Below are 23,732 nucleotides of genomic sequence, written 5' to 3'. Positions count from 1 at the left end.
GGATAGGAATAACAACTAGCCTGGCTATGTATATGAATGCATATGAATGGTATGTGTGCATGTTGTTCTGTTTATTTTATTTAAGTTTTAACCATGGTTTTAGTGTTTTTGACTTCTTTTTTATTGTTTTGTAATTTTTATTGTTTTAAGCCACCCTGAGTCCTTCGGGGTTGGGTGGAATAGAAGTCAAATTAATTAATTGATTAATTAACAAACAAACAAACAAACAAACAAACAAATAAATAAATAAGAATAGGAATAGAATGGAGTGGTGTGCAATGCAATCCAATGGAATGAAATAGGAGTAGGAGTGGATATGGAAATGGAAATAATAGAAATAGAATAGTAATTTGCTGAGGAATTCAGTCCCATGGATTTAAACGACATTTAGCTTATTTATTTATTTATTTATTTATTTGTCAAATGTGTACAAGATAATAGATATAGTATAAACAAAAGCAAGGTAGGTACAGGTAAATTTGGACAACAGGACAGGGAGGGTAGGCACACTGGTGCGCTTATGCACGCCCCTCACAGACCTCTTAGAAACGGTGAGACTGTAGACTATTTAAGGTTAAAGTTTTGGGGGTTTGGGGAAGAAACCGCCGAGTCAGGTAGTGCATTCCAGGCATTGTTGCTGAAGTCGTATTTTCTGCAATCGAGTTTTGAGCGGTTTACGTTGAATTTGAATCTATTGTGTGCACGTGAGTTGTTGTGGTTGAAGCGGAAGTGGTCATTGACCAGTATTTTCCTTTCCAGTGGCAATTCTGTGCAATGCTTTTCTCCTTCCGTTGCAGGTCCTGGGAATTTCTAATTCATGTTTTCCCCTCTTCCTTAGAATTGAGGAACCTGAACCGTTGATCCCGGACGAATTGTTATTGATTACTAACAGCGGTCCTCGTTTTTAATTTTCTTCCCACACTGCCCAAAGCAGTTTGCAAGAGGGCACTTAAAAAATGGGGCCACATCAGGATAAAACTGACGACTCGAGCGAACTTCGAAACGCAGCTCATTTTTTAAAGAAGTACAAACAAACAAAAAAAGCAAAATAATTGGCATTCTTAGTCCGTCTCTTTGTCTGCAGTTTGCAGGCTGCTATTTACAGAAAGTCTCATCTCTAGTATATGTTGTGGTTGGCTCTGGCCCAGCTCCTGCCCCAAGGAATGTGGAGGTGGATGCAGGGGAAATATCAGTGATTTCTGACAGTCTCAAAATGGGTGAGCAGTGTGGTCGGGCAGCAGGAAAAGCAAGTAGGATGCTTGGCTGCATAGCTAGAGGTATCACAAGCAGGAAGAGGGAGACTGTGATCCCCTTATATAGAGCGCTGGTGAGACCACATTGGGAATAATACTGTGTTCAGTTCTGGAGACCTCGCCTACAAAAAGATATGGATGAAATTGAACATGTCCAGAGACGGGCTACAAAAATGATGGAAGGTCTTAAGCATAAAACGTATCAGGAAAGACTTCATGAACTCCATCTGTAGAGTCTGGAGGACAGAAGGGAAAGGGGGGACATGATCGAAACATTTAAATAGGTTAAAGGGTTAAATAATATTCAGGAGGGAAGTGTTTTTAATAGGAAATTGAACACAAGAACAATCTGAAGTTGGGGGAAAGATCAAAAGCAACGTGAGAAAATATTATTTCACTCAGTGTTCCCTCTAATTTTTTTGGGGGGTGGGCGGAAAAGTATAGTGTCTGAGCGGCAGTCCCTTCGGGACTGGGAGGCACAGAAATAATAAATAGATAGATAGATGGATGGATGGATGGATGGATGGATGGATAAATAGATAGATAGATAGATAGATAGATAGATAGATAATAAACAAACAAACAAACAAACAAACAAAAAACCCACCCTGTTTTGCCTCAGAGAATTTCAAAATAAAATACTGTACTGTGTGTCTATAACAGTGAGCTCATAATAGGGCAACTCTATCAATATCAAAATGCCACTTAAATAGTTGAGCTAGTTTCAAACTAGATTTTGATTTTCTTTCTCTCTTCCTTACTCCCATTCTTTCTCTTTTCCTTCCTCTCTTTTTTCTATCTGTTTCTCTCTCTTCCTCTCTCTCCCCTTCCCTCTCACTCTTTCCCTCTCGGCTTCTGGGCAGGTTTGGAAAACTCTGAGTTGATGATGATTTTTAAGTGAGCGATTGCTCACTGCTCAGCTTAGAGGGAACTATGATTTCACTGAAAGAGTAGTAGATCCTTGGAACAAACTTCCAGCAGACGTGGTTGGTAAATCCACAGTAACTGAATTTAAACATGCCTGGGATAAACATAGATCCATTGTAAGATAAAATACAGGAAATAGTATAAGGGCAGACTAGATGGACCATGAGGTCTTTTTCTGCCGTCAGTCTTCTATGTTTCTATGTTTCTATGGATATATGTTTATCCCAGGCAGGTTTAAATTCAGTTACTGTGGATTTATCTACCACGTCTGCTGGACGCTTGTTCCAAGGATCTATTACTCTTTCAGTAAAATAATATTTTCTCATGTTGCTTCTGATCTTTCCCCCAACTAACTTCAGATTGTGTCCCCTTGTTCTTGTGTTCACTTTCCTATTAAAAACACTTCCCTCCTGAACCTTATTTAACCCTTTGACATATTTAAATGTTTCGATCATGTCCCCCCTTTTCCTTCTGTCCTCCAGACTATACAGATTGAGTTCATGAAGTCTTTCCTGATACGTTTTATGCTTTAGACCTTCCACCATTCTTGTAGCCCGTCTTTGGACCCGTTCAATTTTGTCAATATCTTTTTGTAGGTGAGATCTCCAGAACTGAACACAGTATTCCAAATGTGGTCTCAGCAGCACTCTATATAAGGGGATCATAATCTCCCTCTTCCTGCTTGTTATACCTCTAGCTATGCAGCCAAGCATCCTACTTGCTTTCCTACCGCCAATATCATTCCAATATAATAATAACAACAGAGTTGGAAGGGACCTTGGGGTCTTCTAGTCCAGCCCCCTGCTTTGGCAGGAAACCTTCCACCACTTCAGACAGATGCTTATCGAACATCTGCTTAAAAACCTCCGTCTTGGGGCATTCACAACTTCTGGTGGCAACTTCTGTTCCACTGATCAATTGTTCTAACTGTCAGGAAATTTCTCCTTAGTACTAAGTTGCTTCTCTCCTTATTTAGTTTCCACCCATTGCTTCTTGTACTATCCTCCTTTTCATTATTTAGACATACCCAATTCTTGCAATTCTGTTCTGTTTGTTAAAAATCCAACCGTGACCGGATCCATAGAAGCTTTTATTATGAAGCCACAGGGCAGCTGGACCAGAAACAGCTCATAGGATGTAGGATTAAGCCCATTTCCTTGACGCCTACAGCCACCAAGCATTTTCTGCCTCTCAAACAGGATTTCTGAGAAATTAGGCAGGAAGTGACCGGATGTGATTTGTACTGAGCATAATGGATATCCTGGGAGAATAAAAAACAGCATGTTTGACCCCAACAGAGTGGGTCTTATTTTAAAACATTTGTGCTAGTATGTCTGCAAGGGTCTGCGAGGAGTTGGGCCTCTTATAAGTCTAATAAATTAAATTAAATTAAATGTGGGATGGGTACAAGGGGGCCAGATTTACTCTTTATGCCCTTTGATGATCGGAATATGTTTTATCAGTATTGATGTTTCTGGTCCTCAGTGTTCCATGCAGGATGGAAGGAAGAGGATAATTAAGGAAATGAGGATGTTTGGGGTCTGGAGAAGGGGGCTGTTTTGTGGTTATTTTAAGGGGGGGGTGTTATCCTGCAGCCAGAGCACTTTGTGCCTTTGAAAATCCTGGGGTTTTTTATAGCTTCAACCACAAGGAGCGAAAATCAATTTTCCTGCCAAAGCTTTAATGGAAACCTTACGTCATTAAGTGCCTGCAACGCAGACAGGAGCAGAGAGAAAGGGTTCTAATTTTTTGTCTTTTGAACTGGGGGAAAAAAACTATTTGGCATGGGCTCCCCAATAATTGTCTCCCCAAAAGTTAAATGCAACCCAACTCTAACTTGCTCTTAGGTGCCACCTTCTGGTTCCAAGACCAATTCCAGATCCCTTCCTTCCTTTCCTTTTCCTTCTTTTTCCTTCTTTCCTTCTTTCCTTTCCTTTCTTTTCTTTTTTTCTTTTCCTTCTTTTTTCTTCCTTCCTTCCCTCCCTCCTTTCCTTTCCTTTTCCTTCTTTTTCCTTCCTTCCTTCCTTCCTTCCCTTTCCATTCCTTTCTTTTCTTTTCCTTCTTTCCTTCCCTCCCTCCCTCTTCCTTTTTTCCTCTTTCTCATCTCTCTCTCACTCTAATAGCCTTCCTTCCTTCCTTTCTTCCCTTTCCATTCCTTTCTTTTCTTTTCCTTCTTTCCTTCCTTCCTTCCCTCCCTTCCTCTTCCTTTTTTCCTCTTTCTCATCTCTCTCTCACTCTAATAGCCTTCCTTCCTTCCTTTCTTCCCTTTCCATTCCTTTATTTTCTTTTCCTTCTTTCCTTCCTTCCTTCCCTCCCTCCCTCTTCCTTTTTTCCTCTTTCTCATCTCTCTCTCACTCTAATAGCCTTCCTTCCTTCCTTTCTTCTCTTTCCATTCCTTTCTTTTCTTTTCCTTCTTTCCTTCCTTCCTTCCCTCCCTTCCTCTTCCTTTTTTCCTCTTTCTCATCTCTCTCTCACTCTAATAGCCTTCCTTCCTTCCTTTCTTCCCTTTCCATTCCTTTCTTTTCTTTTCCTTCTTTCCTTCCTTCCTTCCCTCCCTCCCTCTTCCTTTTTTCCTCTTTCTCATCTCTCTCTCACTCTAATAGCCTTCCTTCCTTCCTTTCTTCCCTTTCCATTCCTTTCTTTTCTTTTCCTTCTTTCCTTCCTTCCTTCCCTCCCTCCCTCTTCCTTTTTTCCTCTTTCTCATCTCTCTCTCACTCTAATAGCCTTCCTTCCTTCCTTTCTTTCTTCCCTTTCCATTCCTTTCTTTTCTTTTTCTTCTTTCCTTCCTTCCCTTCCTCTTCCTTTTTTCCTCTTTCTCATCTCTCTCTCACTCTAATAGCCTTCCTTCCTTTCTTTCTTCCCTTCCCTTTCCATTCCTTTCTTTTTCTTCTTTCCTTCCTTCCTTCCCTCCCTTCCTCTTCCTTTTTTCCTCTTTCTCATCTCTCTCTCACTCTAATAGCCTTCCTTCCTTCCCTTTCCATTCCTTTCTTTTCTTTTTCTTCTTTCCTTCCTTCCTTCCCTCCCTCCCTCTTCCTTTTTTCCTCTTTCTCATCTCTCTCTCATCAGCCTTCCTTCCTTCCTTCCTTCCTTCTATCCATACATCCTATCCTATCCTATCCTATCCTAAATTGAATTAATAGAGGGATGCAATCTAGATCAAGTGAGGTACTAACATTGCATCCAGTTTTGGCCACCATGCTATAAAAAGGATATTGAGACTCTAGAAAAAGTGCAGAGGGGGGCAACCCGGATGATGAGGGGGCAGAGGCTGAAAAATACGACGAACGGTTACAGGAACTGGGCTGGCTAGTTTAGAGAAGAGAAGGGGAGACATGAGAGGCCCCCATGTGCAGCCCTGGGAGTGATAGCAATTGTAGTACGTCCCATCTGAAAGGCCCCAGATTACAGCGGAATCTGGGTTAAACTTTATTGTGGAGTAGGAAAATAGCCGGAAGGAAGGAAGGAAGGAAGGAGGCACTGATGAGTAGAAGGCGAGGGGAAAGAGATAAGGGGAAGGGGCAGATAAGATCCAGGAGGGGAAACAGATGGAGAGGGCAGCTATGGATACGGATCGGTTGGCCGGTTGTACTAGGTGACCCGGAAAAACTTTGTAGGAGCTTTTTTGCTCCCTTCTTAAGCGGAAACGAGAATGTGAAGCCGAAACAATTCTACAGAATAGCAGTAGCACTTAGAGTTATACACCGCTTCGTAGTGCTTTACAGCCCTCGAAGCAGTTTACAGAGTTGGCCCCCAACAATCCTGGTCCTCATTTAACCCACCTTAGAAGGATGAAAGGCTTGAGCCTAGTGAAATTCAAACTCCTGGCAGTGGGCAGAGTCAGCCTGCAATGTTGTAGTCTAACCACTGTGCCACCACGGCCCTTCCTTCCTTCCTTCCTTCCTTCCTTCCTTCCTTCCTTCCTTCCTTCCTTCCTTCCTTCCTTCCTTCCTTCCTTCCTCCCTCCCTCCCTCCCTCCCTCCCTCCCTCCCTCCCTCCCTCCCTTCCTTCCTCCCTCCCCTCCCTTCATCCCTTTCTCCTTTCAATTCTTTTTACCCACTTAGATTCCTAAATCTAAGTGGGAAAGAAGCTAAAGCTGGCTGAGGAATTCTGGGAGTTAAAGTCAATAAATAATAATAATAATAATAATAATAATAATAATAATAATAATAATATCCTAATTGTGGAGAAAAAGAAAGTATGGATCATCAACATCGCAATCCCAGGAGACAGCAGAATTGAGGAGAAGCAGCTAGAGAAATGAGTGAAATACGAAGATCTAAAATGGAGCTGCAATTATTCTGGCATAAGCCCATGAAAGTGGTCCCAGTGGTCCTTGGCACGCTGGGCGCAGGGCCAAAGGATCTCAGCGGACATTTGAAAACCATTGGAATTGACAAAATCTCCATCTGTCAATTGCAAAAGGCCACTTTACTGGGATCGGGAAACATAATTCGCCGCTACATCACGCAGTCCTAGGTGCTTGGGAAGCGCCCGACTGGGGATGAAATACGAAATCCAGCATAGTGATCTCGTTTGCTGTGTTGTACTGACATAATAATAATAATAATAATAATAATAATAATAATAATAATAATAATAATAATAATATATTAGATTTGTATGCCACCCCTCTCCGAAGACCAAGACTTAAGCTTGCCTAGTTTGAGTACCTAGGGGTCTTCAAACATGACAGCTTTAAGACTAGTGGACTTCAACTCCCAGAATTCCCCCTCAGTTCTACAAGATGGAATAATTAGAAGGCAAAAAACAGTCCCATTTTTATGAAAAACGGGCCATTTTTCACCCTTTTTTTTTTTTTTTTTTGCAAAAATTGGGGTGAGCAAAGGGTCTGGGAAGCCTAATGAGAGCTCCTGGGTGCTGGGGGACTGCAAAAATGCCCCCATTTTTGTGAAAAGGGCTCATTTTTCACTTGCTTTTCCTCCCACAAAAAATGGAGGCATTTTTGCCAGTCCCCAGGAGTTCTCTGTGGGTTCTTTTAGCTCACCTCATTTTTGGGGGGAAATGGGGGGAAAACAGCCCATTGTTTGCAAAAATATGCATTTTTGCCAGCACCCAAAAGTTGTCTGCAAGTGGGGGGGGGCCCTTCGGGACAGCAAAGATTACTCCATTCAGTGTATGATGGTGGATCGGAAATGACTGTTTTTAAATTAAATTGGGGGTTTTAGACTGTTGTTTATAGCTATCATTGGATTTCAGAATTGTATTGTTTTTCACCTGCGGTAAGCCAGCCCGAATCCTTGGAGAAGGACGGGATACAAATATATAAATAAATAAAGGACGGGAAATAAGTAAGTAAGTAAGTAAGTAAGTAAGTAAGTAAGTAAGTAAGTAAGTAAGTAAGTAAGTAAGTAAGACGCAACCATCATTTCCACCCTGTTTTGGGAGGTGGAGAAGCTGCGTCTTATACGCCGAAAAATATGGTAAGTTTTTCTGCAATTATGGAGTTGACTCCTTTCTTCTTCCTTCTTTGTTCCGCAGTGGACATCAGGGAAATCAAACAGATCCGACCCGGGAAAAATTCCAGGGATTTCGAACGTTACCCAGAAGAAGCCCGGAAGTTGAACTCGGAGTTGTGTTTCGTCATTTTGTACGGGACGGAATTCCGGCTGAAAACGCTGAGTGTTGCTGGTCAGTGGAGGGTAATGTAGCAAATGCTTTTTGTGTGGGGTGGGTGGGGGGGGGGACACATAAAAATGGATCAGAGATGAACCCCCTGATCCCCACAAAACATCACGCACACACCCAGCTTTGAAGGCCTTTCCACAAATCCTGTGTTATTAATACCGTTGTGTTGTCTTTTTTTTAAAGAAAATTTTTATTTACAAATACAGTGTTCCCTCGATTTTCGCGGGTTCGAACTTCGCGAAAAGTCTATACCACGGTTTTTCAAAAATATTAATTAAAAAATACTTTGCAGTTTTCCCCCCTATACCACGGTTTTTCCCGCCCGATGACGTCATATGTCATCGCCAAACTTTCGTCCGCCTTTAATAAATATATATTTTTAATAAACTTTAATAAATAAACATGGTGAGTAATAATCTAAATGGTTGCTAAGGGAATGGTAAATGGTAATTTAGGGGTTTAAAGTGTTAAGGGAAGGCTTGTGATACTGTTCATAGCCAAAAATAGTGTATTTACTTCCGCATCTCTCCTTCGCGGAAATTCGACTTTCGCGGGCGATCTCGGAACGCATCCCCCGCGAAAATTGAGGGAACACTGTACATATAACAAACAGTGGACGTTACGTGACAAGTCAGTTTACATTTCACATGATATTCTCACTAATTCATTGTTGATATTAGTCTTCGGAGAGGGGCGGCATACAAATCTAATATATTATTATTATTATTATTATTATTATTATTATTATTATTATTATTATTATTATTATTATTTACAGTTTCTATACATCTTTTCAAATAGGTCTTTCCCTCTTTCCCCCTTTTTTCTTCCCCCCTCCGATATTTAAGCCTCTATTTCTTTCTCCTCAATCGTTACATCTTTTACTTTAACTGTCTGTTTAGAATTTTTCCATTTTTCCATCCAACAGTAAAATCTTTCCCAGCATTTATAATAATTTGAATCTTCTTTATTTTTAAGTACATATGTTAATTTATCCATTTCAGCGCAGACTGTTATTTTTTCAATTACCTCTACTTCTTTCAGTATATCATCATTTTTCCATGCTTGTGCAGAAGCTATCCTCACGGTAGTAGTTATATGTAGCATTAAGTATAATTTACTTTTTTCTAGTTTCTCTTGTGCTATTCCCAGCGTGTTGTTGTCATTTTTGATGTGTTAAAAGCACACAAGCGAAGGGTCTTCTGATTCATTGTTCTTAGTTTTAGCCAAAGGTAGGTAGCCTTGGTCATAAAGAAGGTTTATCTTGGCAATACAGGTAATCCTTGGTCACTGCACAACTGGTTGCAAGTTGAAGACTACCTGTACTAAATTTAAGGACAGTATTAAATGTATGTAATCGACAGGAAATATAGAATAGAGTAGAATAGAATAGAATAGAATAGAATAGTTTATTGTCCAAGCGTGATTGGGCACACAAGGAATTTGTCTTGGTGCAGATGCTCTCAGTGGACGTAAAAGAAAATATACATTTGTCAAGAATCATAAGGCACAACACTTAATGATTGTCATAGGGGTCAAATAAGCATTGAAGAAACAATCAGTATTAATACAAATCTTAAGGATACAAGCAACAAGTTTCAGTCATATAATCCTAAGTGGGAGAAAAAGGGTGATGGCAATGATGAGAAAAGTCTAGTAGAAGTAGAAGTGTAGGCTTAGTAAGACAGAGATAAAACAAATAAAAGACTGTCTCGAGGGACAGAAGAACACATACTTCATCCTTCTTAACCTCCATGATGTAAGAAGTATATGTTCTTTTGTCCCTCGAGACAGTCTTTTATTTGTTTTATCTCTGTTTTTAAATAAATATCTTGTTATAAAAAAATGACTAAGGCTTCTTCTATCCATCGACCTCCGGAGTTAAGGTCCTAACAGACTTTAATTTCCGTGACAACGTCTGCTGGAAGTTTGTTCCAAGGATCTACTACTCTTTCAGTCAAATAATATTTTCTCACGTTGCTTCTGATCTTTCCCCCAACTCACCTCAGATTGTGTCCCCTTGTTCTTGTGTTCACTTTCCTATTAAAAACTCTTCCCTAAACAGCTTAGAGAAGGCTGCAAAAGCACTGTGAAGTGGCATATTTGGGGAGTTATCGCCATACGTCTGGAGCACATAAGTGAGAGAAAGTCTGGCTGGATGTAATTTTGGAGTCAGTTGCAACCTCCCCTGATCTAATTGCTGTTTTTAGCCAGAGTAAACATACCCTCTCTTTGATTACATCCTGCTCAAAGTAACGTAGATTACACGTTGCCTCTCCTACTAATAGCTTGCTATCGCATTCCTTAAATTACACTCACCTTTCTTCTGGCTTCCCAGGGTTAGCAGAAAAAAGAGAGCGGCCCTCTTTAGATGCCTCGACACGTGGTCCCCCACTTAGGACCACGATCGGAACTAGCCTCTTCGTTGCTAAGCGTGGAAGTTAAGGGAATTGTGTCCACTTTTACAACCTGTTTTTGAAGTCATCGTTAAGTGAATTTTAAAAGCTGGACATTGTTGTGGTTGGCTCTGGCCCAGCTCCTGCCCCAAGGAATGTGGAGGTGGATGCAGGGGAAACGTCAACATGTCATAGTCCTGTTTTATTGCCGACAGAGTCAGGTAGTGCAGTTTCCTCGGACGAAGAAGAAGGTGGGGGGTGGCTTGGAAGAGGGGGGCTTGGCACACAGCCCAGGAAGCCAATCTCCATTATCTTCAGTCGATTCAGATGAGGAAGTGTTGGGACCCATGCATGTGCAGAATTATGCATAGAAGAGACCAATTGAGGACATATTACAGGAGATAAGAGAGGCCACCTGTGTTTGGGTGGGGCTCTAGTAATTAGAGCTGCTGATATAAATAGTAGCGTGTTGGTTTGGCCGTTGTGGAAGAATATCTGATCGCAGTTCTTCGGGACCGGGCCTTGCTGTTTTCCGGACTTTGTTGATTTTTCACAACTTTGAAACCAAAGCAGAGCAAAGTGTGTGTGTCTCACTTCGTTGGAAGAAGGAGGGCTGTGATGTTTCTTCACAGCTGCTAGCTAAGTACTTAAGGACTGATTGAGGGGATTGTATAGCCTACAAGGTTGTTTTGGGAAGAGTGCTCTTTGCAATACAAAAAGGGTGCTTAGTTTATTTTGACTTTTGTGATAAAGAACATCGTTTTGAATTTTCAAACGTGTGTGTGTCTGAAATCTGTACCGGTGAATTTTTGGGAGGCTCCTACCAGAGAGCCCGGCAGAACAGACATCAAAGCAAGTAGCAGGCAGCCCCCGACGTATGACCTCAATTTTTTTTTGACGTAACATTTTTTAAATTTTTTATCCAACACTCCATACATAAATCCATATACTTTCAAATGTTACAGTATTACATTAAATACATACATGTACATTTTGATCAATCATTCATATCTGCCGCACGAGTCCCAGTGTCCGGTCAAGTCCCACAGAGTCGGCCTTCTCCAGGTCCCATCACCAGACAATGTCACTTGGTGGGACCTAGGGGAAAGGCCTTCTCTGTGGGGGGCCCGGCCCTCTGGAAACAGCTCCCCCCACAGAGATTCGTACTGCCCCCACCCTCCTCGCCTTTCGCAAGAGTCTCAACATTCACTTATGTTGCCAGGCTTGGGGCAATTAGATCTAGACCCTCCCGGCCAATAAATGTGATATGTGGTTGCGATTGAATTGTTTAATTGATTTTAATATAATGGGGTTTTAGCTTATGTAGTTTTTAATTAATTAGATTTGTTTTGTATTCACTGTTTTATATGGTATCCTGTGAGCCACCCCGAGTCTTCGGAGAGGGGCGGCATACAAATCTAATAAATAATAATAATAAATATGAACCAGTCCGAATTTAAATCACATGACCATGGAGGATGCTGCTACGGTCATAAGTGTGAAAAAATGGTCATACCCCATTGTTTTCAATGGCATCGTAACATTGAACGGTCACTAAATGAACCGATGTAAATCAAGGACTACCTATATCTGGTTGCTTATGACCTATAAAGCCCTTCATGGCATTGGACCAGAATATCTCCGGGACCGCCTTCTGCCACATGAATCCCAGCGATCAGTTAGGTCCCACAGAGTTGGCCTTCTCCGGCTCCCGTCAACTAAACAATGTCAGCTGGCAGGATCCAGAGGAAGAGCCTTCTCTGTGGCAGCCCCGACCCTTTGGAAACAGCTCCCCCCAGAGATTAGGATTGCCTCCACCCTCCTTGCCTTTCATAAACTTCTTAAGACCCACCTTTACCGTCAGGCATGGGGGAATTGAGACATCTCCCCCGGCCTATATATTTTATGCATGATATGTTTGAGTGTATGTTTTATTTTAAATAAGGTTTTTTTTAGTTTTTAAAATGATTTAGTTTTTTAATTATTAGATTTGTTACCGTATATTGTTCTTGTTATTGCTGTGAGCCGCCCCGAGTCTACATAATAATAATAATAATAATAATAATAATAATAATAATAATAATAATAATATCTATCTATTGCCTGCTTATACAGGAAGTCCTTAACTTAAAGCCATTTGTTTAGTGCAGTGTTTCCCAACCTTGGCAACTTGAAGATATTTGGACTTCAACTCCCAGAATTCCCCAGCCAGCGAATGCTGGCTGGGGAATTCTGGGAGTTGAAGTCCAGATATCTTCAAGTTGCCAAGGTTGGGAAACACTGGTTTAGTGACCATTAGTGACATGACCCCGATCATAAATATGAACCAGTTGCACACGAATGTAAATCACACGACCATGGGGGAATTCTGCCACAGTTGTAAGTGTGAAAAATGGTCAGAGAGGTCCCTTTTTTCACTGCCGTTGTAACTTTGAATGGTCGCTAAGCGAGCTGTTGCAAATTGAGGACCATCTGTGGTTCTTAGTTCCTGAATCCTCCCCCCACCTTTCAGTGGCTTTTGGCCAACACAAATAAGGCAGTTGTTAACGAGTCACCCTTCAGTTTACGACCATTTTTTGCCACAGTTTACTGAACCACTGCTGCTGTTAAGTGAATCTTGGCGTCGTTAAGCGAATCCGGGTCCTTCCATTGACTGATTGCGGGAAACTGACTGGGAATGACCCCCCCCCCCCCATCAATGATATGCTGGTTGATCAGCGCCTGAATTTTTAATCATGTGTCCATAGGGATGGTGCAGTGGTCATAAGTGTGAGGACTGATTTTTTTTTGTAGCTTTAAACGGTCACTAAATGAATTGTTGGTTGTTGAGAAGTTCCTGTATAGCTAGAGTTTTGTGAACATTCTAACATAATTTATTAGGGCGTAAAATTTTACAGATTATTATTATTATTAACAATAATAATAATAAGAATAATAATAATAATAATAATAATAATAATTGGATTTCTATGCCGCCCCTCTCGGAGGACTCCTTTTAACATTGTCAGCTTCCTAATAATACATTTCCCAGGATTTTAACAGGGCTGAATTGGCTCTATTTAATTTTTAATTTAATTAATTTATTTATTATTTATTTATTTATTGGATTTGTATGCCGCCCTTCTCCGTAGACTCGGGGCGGCTAACAACAGTAATAAAAAACAGCATGTAAATCCAATACTAAAACAACTAAAAAACCCTTATTGTAAAACTAAACATACATACATACAAACAAACAAACATACCATGCATAAATTGTAAAGGTCTAGGGGGAAAGAATATCTCAATTCCCCCATGCCTGACGGCAGAGGTGGGTTTTAAGAAGCTTACGAAAGGCAAGGAGGGTGGGGGCAATTCTAATCTCTGGGGGGAGCTGGTTCCAGAGGGTCGAGGCCGCCACAGAGAAGGCTCTTCCCCTGGGCCCCGCCAAACGACATTGTTTAGTTGAAGGGACCCGGAGAAGGCCCACTCTGTGGGACCTAATTAATTAATTTAATTTAATTGGTTTATATGCCGCCCAATCCCATAGAACTCGGGGTGGCCCACAACAATAAAATAATACAATAATATCATAGAAGAAAATATAAAACAATAAAACCCCATTTAAACTAATCGATCAATAAATAACAATAAAAACCCCAAGATTAAACTATACAGTTGTACACTCATGCATACCAAACTTCTTTGCTTTGAAACTCTTTATCTGCATTTTTTTCCCCATGGTTTCAGCAGAACGGAGCATCTGCGGGAAAACTTTTCTAAAGCCCGGTGACTAAATACATTGAATTTTCTGAAGAGTAGCAGTCAAATTCCTTAGCAGGTCAATCATTTGTGGGATTTTTTGAGAACGAGACATTTCCGCAGGGGAAAATAAACCCACAAATCTTTAAATGAGCTGGATGTTTTTGGCAAGCAAAAAATAAAAAATAAAAAATGACCTGATGAATTTCAACAGGGTGAGAAGACACTCCAAATAGATGTTGGTTTGGTAAGGAGTTAAATCAATGGTTCCCAACCTCTGCCACTTTAAGATGGGTGGACTTCAACTCCCAGAATTCCCTAGCCAGCATGGATGACTAGGGAATCCTGGGAGTTGAGATCTAGGCATCTTAAAGTATCTGAGGTTGGCTGTAACATCTCTTCCACAAATGAGATCCTATATTTAAGTCCTAGAGAGGCCTTATGGAAGGAGAGCATTTCTAGCTGACTCAGGGATTCTGGGAGTTGAAGTCCATGGCTGAGGTTGGCGGTAACTCTTCTTCTACCACTGAGACAAAGTCCTAGAGAGGCCTTATGGAAGGAGAGCATTTCTAGCTGACTCAGGGATTCTGGGAGTTGAAGTCCATGGCTGAGGTTGGCGGTAACTCTTCTTCTACCATTGAGACAAGCTTCCTAGAGAGGCCTTATGGAAGGAGACAGTGGTGGGATTCCAAATTCTTTACTACAGGTTCTGTGGGCGTGGCATGCCTTTGTGGGCGTGGCAGGGGAAGGATACTGCAAAATCCCCATTTGTTCCTCATCAGTTTGTTCCGATATTTTAGGAGAGGAGATTTCGCTGGCATATTGTTGTTGTTGTTTTTAATCCATCTCACACTTTAGACTTGCCGTTCTTCTTCGTCTGGATTGCTTTCAGCCCTTGACTCTGTTCTTGGCAAGGCGCTCCGTGACTCCTGGTGGCTTTCAGCCAACACAAATAAACTTCCCGTGACTAACACAACAGAAGGAGGGGTGTGGTGTACCTGAGTGCAGTTTTAAGGCATTGTTTTTAAGTCGGAATGGGCCTTCTTTCCGGTTTTCCCTCTGCGAGGCGATTCTCTTTGCAGAATATCGAACGCTCAAAATTCCTCCGCAAAGAATATTTTTATTTTTATTTAATTGGATTTCTGGGCCGCCCTTCTCCTGCGGAATCAGGGCGGCTCACATAATAAAGTCAATACAATTTGGATCTGGAATGCTGCCTCACTGGGGAAAAAAAAGAATTTATTGAGAGGTCATTAAGCAGATTGTCGTGGTTAAGTGAATCATGAGGTTGTTAACTGAATACACCTCCCCCCATCGACTCTGCTCATTGGACGCTGATTGGGAAGGTCAGAAGTGCAGATCGCATGAGCCCTCACCGTCCTGCCATTGTCATAAACACGGGCAGTTGCCAAGTACAGTGGTACCTCTACCCACGAACGCCTCTACTTACGAACCTTTCTAGATAAGAACTGGATGTTCAAGATTTTTTTGCCTCTGTTCAAGAACCATTTTCCACTTACAAACCCGAGTCTCCGAAACTGTAAACGGAAAAGGCAGGGAGAAGCATCTCCTGGGAGGAAACAGCATCAGAAAAGGCAGGGAGAAGTCTCTGTGGGGCCTCTCTAGGAATATCCTGCGAGGAAACAGGGCTGGAAAAAGCAGGGAGAAGCCTCTGTGGGGCCTCTCTAGGAATCTCCTGGGAGGAAACAGGGCTGGAAAAGGCAGGGAGAAGCCTCTGTGGGGCCTCTCTAGGAATCTCCTGGGAGGAAACAGGGCCAGAAAAGGCAGGCAGAAGCCTCTGTGGGGCCTCTCTAGGAATCTCCTGGGAGGAAACAGTGCCAGAAAAGGCAGGACGAAGCCTCTGTGGGGCCTCTCTAGGAATCTCCTGGGAGGAAACAGGGCCTCCATCCTCCCTGTGGTTTCCCCAATCGCACACATTATTTGCTTTTACATTGATTCCTATGGGAAAAATTGCTTCTTCTCACAACCTTTTCTACTTAAGAACCTGGTCAGGGAACGAATGAAGTTCGTAAGTAGAGGTACCACTGTAACTGGAATTTTCATTACTACTGTGCCCAAAATGTCATAAAATTGAGCAAAACCGCAACAATGACAGGGAGTTTACAATTTACAACCAGAACCACCAAGCCCAAAATTTGGTGAAGCCTGCACGCATGGGCGGTGGGGAGGTGGCAGCGCAGAGGAGGGTTGTGTGCACATGTATGCGGAGAGGGCATTGTATTATGGCTTAATATCACATAGCCTCTTTGTTGGGACACCTCAAGACCAGTGAATGTAGGAATAGGATTTGGTTAACTAGGGTTATAATTTAACTTCTTGCGTGAAGCTAGACGTGCAAGTAGATATTGAATGTGAGGAACTAAATCTTAAGCTCTGGACAAGATGAAGATTCTGAGATATCTATGGCATTTATATATAGTGCTTTACAGTGCTTTGCAGCTCCTCTCTGAGAGGTTTTACAAAGTCAGCCTCTTGCCCCCAACAGCCTGGGTCCTCATTTTACCCACCTTGGAAGGACAATAGGCTGAGTCAACCTTGAGCTACTCAGGATTGAACTTCTTTCAGTGGGCAGAGTCAGCCTGCAATACTGCATTCTAACCAGTATGCCACCACAGCCTCCCTCCCTTCCCTTTCCCCTCCCTTCATTCCTTCTTTCTCTCCCTTCCTTTCTTCCCTTTCCTCTTCCTCCCTTCTCTCTCTCCCTCCCTCCCTTCATTCCTTCCTTCCCTTTCCCCTCCCTCCCTTCCTTCCTTCGTTCCTTCCCTCCCTTCCCTTTCCCGTCCTCCCTTCCTTCTTTCGTTCCTTCATTTCCTCCCTCCCTTCTCTTTCGCTTCCTTCCTTCCTTCCTTCCTTCCTTCCTTCCTTCCTTCCTTCCTTCCTTCCAATAGCATTTCAACTTATATACCGCTACAGTGTCTAACAGCTCTCTCTAAGCAGCTTACAGAGTGAGCATTTTACCCCCAACAATCTGGGTCCTCATTCTACCCACCTCGGAAGGACGGAAGGCTGAGTCAACCTTGAGCCAGTGGTGAGATGCCAAATTTCAGACAGCCGGCAGGCAGCAGAAGTAGCCTGCAGTCCTTCACTCTAACCACTGTGCCACCATAGTTCAGATAGGCCTTCCTTTTGGCCAGGAACTCCAGGATAAGTCCATCCATCGATTGTGCTTTGTCTCTTTTTGTTGTCTTGTCTTCTTACAGCTTTTTGCGATGATGACGTGACCCTCTGGGTGGCTGGGCTGAACTGGCTGGTGGCGGATACGCAGCGATCACCGACTCCTCTCCAGACTGAAAGGTACGGGCCAGGAGGAGAAAATATGGGCAGAGCACAAAGGGTTGCCGAATTTGGAGAAAACGATCCCACTCTACTCAGTCGAGTGCTTTCTTGGAGCGGGCTCACCTTGGATGGATTAAAACTCTCCAGCCTGTCTTTCGTATCTTTGCCCTAGCTTTGGAATATGTGTATGTCCACATCTGTCGCGAGGTCAAAGGACAAAGAAATGAAATTCAATGGTGAAAAAAGTAAGGTTCTACATTTAGGCAAAAAACCCAGAATGCACAGGTACAGTATATGTGGTACCTTGCCCAACAGTAGTAACTGTGAGAGGGACCTTGGAGTCCTAGTGGACAACTATGTAAATCAGCTCCCCCCAGAGATTCGTATTGCCCCTCCCCTCCTCGCCTTTCGAAAGAGTCTAAAGACTCACTTATGAGGTTATTAGCCCCCTGGCCAATGAATGTATAATGAGTTTGTATGAATGGATATGTGTGTATTTTAATAGGGGGTTTTTTTTAGTTTTTAAATGTAACTTTTTTAAATGTAACTTTTAATTCAAATTTAATTCAAATCTCAATGTATACTCGGAGAAGGGCGGCATATAAATCTAAATAATAATAATAATAATAATAATAATAATAATAATAATAATAATAATAATAATAGGAGCCAGCCGTGTGCAGCAGCTGCCAAAAAAGCCAACACAGTTCTAGGCTGCATCAACAGAGGGAGAGAATCAAGACCACATGAATGTGTTAATACCACTTTGCAAGGCCTTGGTAAGGCCACCCTTGGAATCCTGCATTCAGTTTTGGTCTCCACGATGCAAAAAGGATGTTGAGACTCTAGAAAGAGTGCAGAGAAGAGCAACAAAGGGGATTAGGGGACTGGAGGCTAAAACATAGGAAGAACGGTTGCAGGAACTGGGCAGGGCTAAAGTTTAATGAAAAGAAGGACCAGGAGAGACAGGATAGCAAACTTCCAATATCTCAGGGGTTGCCCCAAAGAAGAAGGAGTCAAGCTATTCTCCAAAGCACTTGAGGGTAGAACAAGAAGCAATGGGTGGAAACTAAACAAGGAGAGAAGCAATTTAGAACTAAGGAGAAATTTCCTGACAGTTAGAACAATTAATCAGTGGAACGATTTGCCTCTAGAGGTTGTGACTGCTCCAACACTGGAAGTTTTTAAGATGATGTTGGATAACCATTTGTCTGAAGTAGTGTAGGGTTTCCTGCCTAAGCAGGGGGTTGGACTAGAAGACCTCCAAAGTCCCTTCCAACTCTGTTGTTGTTATTATTATTATAACAGTCTTGATGTTCATCCTCAAAGTTTTCTGTAGAGGAAAGGGTCAGTCCTTCAATCAGAATATTGCTGGAAGGCACTTGGAGGTCTTCTAGTCCAAAGAAGAGGGGGTCCACCTATTCTCCAAAGCAAGGGGTCTCCAACTTTGAAAACTTTACGACTTATTGAAGTTGAAATCTATGCATCTTGAACCACCTGAGGTTGGCTGTAAGACCTTTCCCACAATGGAGGTAAAGTCCTAGAGAGGCCTTATGAAAGGAGAGCATTTCTAGCTGACTCAGGAATTCTGGGAGTTGAAGTCCACAAGTCTTAAAGTTGCCAAGGTTGGAGACCTCTGCTCCAGAGTACTTGAAGGCAGGACAAGAAGCATCGGATGGAAACTAATCAAGCAGAGAAGCAACCTAGAACTAAGGGCAAATTTCCTCACAATGAGAACAATCAGTGGAACTACTTGCCTCTGGAAGTTGTGGGTGCTGCAACATTGGAAGTTTTTAAGAAGATGTTGGATAACCATTTGTCTGAAGTGATGTAGGGTTTCCTGCCTAGACAGGGGGTTGGACTAGAAGACCTCCAAGGCCCCTTCCACCTCTATCATTCTGCCTATGTACTCCTTTCTCAAACTACTTTTGTCTTCTTTCAGATGGTTGAGGAAGCAGTTCGACTCAATGGACAGATCGAGAGAAGGCAGGTGAGTAAATGTTTTCTTTTGGAAGGGTGTTAGTACTATGCACATAACTAATTGGGTTTGGCAATATAGAAAATAAACTCACAATGTATGCTTACATGTATTAGAACACTATTGCTTTAAGAGCTAGGGTTGCGGATGGCCACAAGAGGGAGCCAGAAACCTTGATTCTCTCTCTCAGCTATTCTCTGCTCTTTTCGATTTGTCTTTGTGACTATGCTGTAGTAAGAACTGTGTGTTCAAATGATGGTTTATATATTTGTAAGCTGGACAAGTAAGCTTATAGTATTGTATATGTATTGAGATGTATTGACTGATTTAATTGTGTATGACTAGGACTGTTTTTTAGTGATGGGCAAACCCAACGGTGTTCGGGTTCGGCAAGTTCGGATGAACTTTATGCAAAATTCAGCCGAACCCGAACCGATCCCAAGCCCGAACCTGAACGGGGAATCCCACCAAGAGATTCTGGGGGTGGAGCTTTGACGTCACGTATACAGGCAGGTTGCTAAGGACGCCAAGGTGATCACTTCCTGGATTCCATGGAATCCAGGAAGTGATCACCTTGGCATCCTTAGCAACCTGCCGGTGACGTCAAGGCTCCGCCCCCGGAATCTCTTCGTGGGAGGGATTCCCCAGCTCCTTCAAAGGGAGGTCTTCACGTAAAAATAAACATTGTTATTTTTACGAAAAAGGACGCCGCTGCGGCGCTGCAAGCAAAAGGCGGTCCTTTCACGCACCTTGGCGTCCTTAGCAACTTGCCGGTGACGTCAAAGCTCCGAATGCCGAACACGACCCTGAACTTTGCCTGAAGTTTCAAAAAATTTCGTGTTCGTGTTTGGCATACCGAACACCGCAAAATTTGGTACGGACTCGAATTCTGGGGGTTCGGTTCGCCCATCACTACTGTTTTTGACTAAGATATTTGCAAAAGTAAATAATATTTTATATGCTTAATGTATCTGGATTGTATACTGAATTATTACTCGTATCTCTGGGCAGTCAGCTGGATATTTCCTGGTCTATGTGTAGTCTTTGATAACTCAGAGATCACTCTGCACACTCCTTAACAAAGAGTACGGAGTCTTCTATGGAAGAACTGTTGCTCAGTGAAGGGCTACAAAAATTTTTACTACCACACTGTGGGTGTGGCTTATTTTGTGGGTGTGGCTTGCCAGCCATGTGACCCGGTGGGATTGGCTTGACGATCATGTGACCAGGGGAGTGGCTAAAAGGTCATGTGACTGGCTTAAAAGTGGCGTACTTGACGTCACTCACGTCAAGGGTTAGGGTGAGGGTGCCTGGCCTCTCCTCGCCCCAGAGAGAGACCATTTCCTTCTCTCTTTACTATTACTGACCATCCAAAATATAATAATAATAATTAATAATTTATTAGACTTGTATGCCACCCCTCTCCGAAGACTTGGAGCGGCTCACAACAAAATACAAAGCACAAATCTAATATTAAAAACAATTATAAAAACCCATTTTAAAACACTCATACCATCCAATTAAACCATACATAAAATGAAACAGCTAAGGGTCAGTTATGTCCCCCAAGCCTGGCGGCATAGGTGGGTTTTCAGTAATTTGCAAAAGGCAAGGAGGATGGGGGTAGTCCTGATCTCTGGGGAGAGTTGATTCCAGAGGGCCGGGGCCGCCACAGAGAAGGCTCTTCTCCTGGGGCCCGCCAGACGACATTGTTTTGTCGACGGCACCTGGAGCAGACCTGATTGGTCACTGGGATTCGTGCAGCAGAAGGCGGTCCTGAAGGTATTCTGGTCCAATGCCATGTAGGGCTTTATAGGTCATAACCAAAACTTTGAATTGTGACCGGAAACTGATCGGCAGCCAGTGCATACTATTTAATTCTGTGTATATACTGTATGTCATATGTGTACATACATATTACACACAGGCACACAAAAATATACGTAATCTGCTATATAAACCAGTGTTTTTCAACCAGGGTTCCGTGGAACCCAAGGATTCTGCAAGGGCCAGCCAGGAGGTCCCCCCTTCAATCCCACCCGCTTCTGCAGCAGGGCAGCCTCTTCCTCCGTCTTGTGTCCAGCAGAACAATCATGCTCAGCAGCAGCAGCCGCCTAACAGGAGGAGGAGTGGCAGCGTCGGCACCAACAACAGCAGCAGCGCCCCTGTAGCCCCTCCTTGCAGTAGCAGGGCCAAAGCACAGGCTACAGCGGGAGGAGGAGGTAGGAGTGGTTGCATCTTCAGCACCTCCGACGCAGAGCTTTATTTACATTTAATTTAATTTAATTTAATTTAATTTAATTTAATTTAATTTTTTAATTTATTTCATTTTATTTCATTTTATTTCATTTTATTTCATTTCATTTTATTTCATTTAATAATTTAATTCATTTCATTTCATTTCATTTCATTTTTTGGACTTTTATACCTTCCAAAAGGACTCTGGGCGTCTCGGAGCCAAACACAAATAAAACATAACATAAAGTCACCTAAAAACAGTATCAAAAGTGTAAAATCAACAACCAAACAGTTAAAAGCGTTAAGAAGAACCATGCTTGCCCTAGGCTTGCCAGAAGAGCTAGGTCTTTTCGGAAGGCCAGTAGGGTGGGGGCAGATATTCTCTTCTATTGTTTCTTTCAGTACAGAGACTCTAAATTTAACACACACACCCCTCAAATCCTTCTTCAAGTCCACAATTCCTGACTCATGAATTTCTAGGAGTTGAAGTCCACAGGTCTTAAAAGGTGCCAAGGTTAGACAGCCCTGCTCCAAATCAAAGACTTTGGAATGAAATAGGGGAAAACCCCAAGATATTATAGAAACATAGAAGATTGACGGCAGAAAAAGACTTCCTGGTCCATCTCGTCTGCCCTTGTACTATTTCCTGTATTTTATCTTAGGATGGATCTATGTTTATCCCAGGCAGGTTTAAATTCAGTTCCTGTGGATTTACCAACCACGTCTGCTGGAAGTTTGTTCCAAGCATCGACTACTCTTTCAGTCAAATAATATTTTCTCACGTTGCTTCTGATCTTTCCCCCAACTAACCTCAGATTGTGTCCCCTTGTTCTTGTGTTCACTTTCCTATTGAAAACACTTCCCCCTCCTGGACTTTATTTAACCCTTTCACATATTTCAATGTTTCGATCCTGTCCCCCCTTTTCCTTCTGTCCTCCAGACTCTACAGATGGAGTTCATGAAGTCTTTCCTGATACGTTTTATGCTTAAGACCTTCCACCATTCTTGTAGCCCGTCTTTGGACCCGTTCAATTTGATCCATCTCTTTTTGTAGGTGAGGTCTCCAGAACTGAGCACAGTATTATTCCAAATGGGGTCTCACCAGTGCTCTACACAGCGGGATCACATATCAGGAAGCTGGGGGCATTGACTGGGCATCACACACACCCCTCCCAGAAGCCAGAAGCAGGATGTGGGGCAGGAAAGGGAAGAGGAAGAGGAAATGGGTGTGGAGATAGGGAGTAATGTGGAGCTGGACAAGGAAGAAACGAGCGTCCGGGAAATTTTTATTTTTTCAGCCAAAAGTAGAGCCCAGAGTCACACATTCAAACGAAAGGGGAACTCTGCTTCCCTCCTCCAAGGTGACTTGGCAAAAAAGCAAAGTCACGAGTCCACTTTTCCGTTTCCCAGAGGGTTAATATTTAACCCAATTTAATCTCTTTTAATCCATTGCTTATTTTAACCCCCTGGTCAACGGGATTCATTCAAGGCAAAGGGGAAAGAAAGAAGTCAGGATTAACTTTCTGGGATCTTCTCCAGCAAAGCCCCTCTCTTGGGCTCCTGATAGCCTTCTGCCCAGGAGAATTATTCTATTAAAGAATTTGATTATTCGATCCAGGTAGAAGGCCTTCCTCCCAGTTGGAATTCACTTGGCCCGGCATCAGGAATGTCACGTTACAAACATCCCTTTGGCAGTGCAATTCACAAAGCAATAAGATCTCTGGGTGTGGGTCCCTAAACTCAGGAGGTTGAGCCCAAGGGCCGTAGCTGTTCTTTAGGTGTGTTATGCAACCAGAGAATGTTTGTAACTGAGCGTTGAATGGGGGGAAGATACATAGATAGATAGGATGGATGGATGGATGGATGGATGGATGGATGGAAGAGAGAGAGAGAGAGAGATAATGGATGGGAAAGAGAGAGATGGTGGTTGGATGGAAGATATGTTTTGCTGTGTTTGATTGAGTGAGTGATAATGAATGTTTTTTTCAAGTGTTTTAGTATTTTTAAGGTTTTTAATTATATTGCTCGGATCAGATGTATTGCTATGGTTTTTTTATGTATGTTGTGAGCCACCCCAAGTCCTTGGAGGGGGCGGCATACAAATCCAATTAATAGACAGACAGACAGACAGACAGACAGACAGAGACATGGATAGGAGAAATAGAGATGGATGGATGGAAGATATAGATATAGGTAGGTAGGTAGGGAGGGAGGAAGGGAGGGATGGGAGAGATAGATGGATGGAAGATAGATAGA

The 23,732-nt window shown here is 42.5% G+C and overlaps 1 protein-coding gene across 1 annotated transcript in view; it reads left to right on the top strand.

Annotated features, from left to right (window-relative positions):
• Positions 1-23,732, top strand: part of LOC139165261 (1-phosphatidylinositol 4,5-bisphosphate phosphodiesterase gamma-1-like) — an 85,880-nt gene that overhangs the window by 10,740 nt on the left and 51,408 nt on the right. The window contains exons 3-5 of the mRNA XM_070748397.1: positions 7,680-7,829; positions 17,185-17,278; positions 19,203-19,250. Coding sequence (XP_070604498.1) covers positions 7,680-7,829; positions 17,185-17,278; positions 19,203-19,250 — 292 coding nt within the window. The remainder of the gene's footprint in view (positions 1-7,679; positions 7,830-17,184; positions 17,279-19,202; positions 19,251-23,732) is intronic.

This window comes from Erythrolamprus reginae, chromosome 3 (genome assembly GCF_031021105.1).
Source record: "Erythrolamprus reginae isolate rEryReg1 chromosome 3, rEryReg1.hap1, whole genome shotgun sequence".
NCBI classification, from domain to species: Eukaryota; Metazoa; Chordata; class Lepidosauria; order Squamata; family Dipsadidae; genus Erythrolamprus; species Erythrolamprus reginae.
The sequence above is the reverse complement of the archived record's forward strand: the minus strand, read 5'-3'. Positions and strand labels throughout refer to the sequence as shown.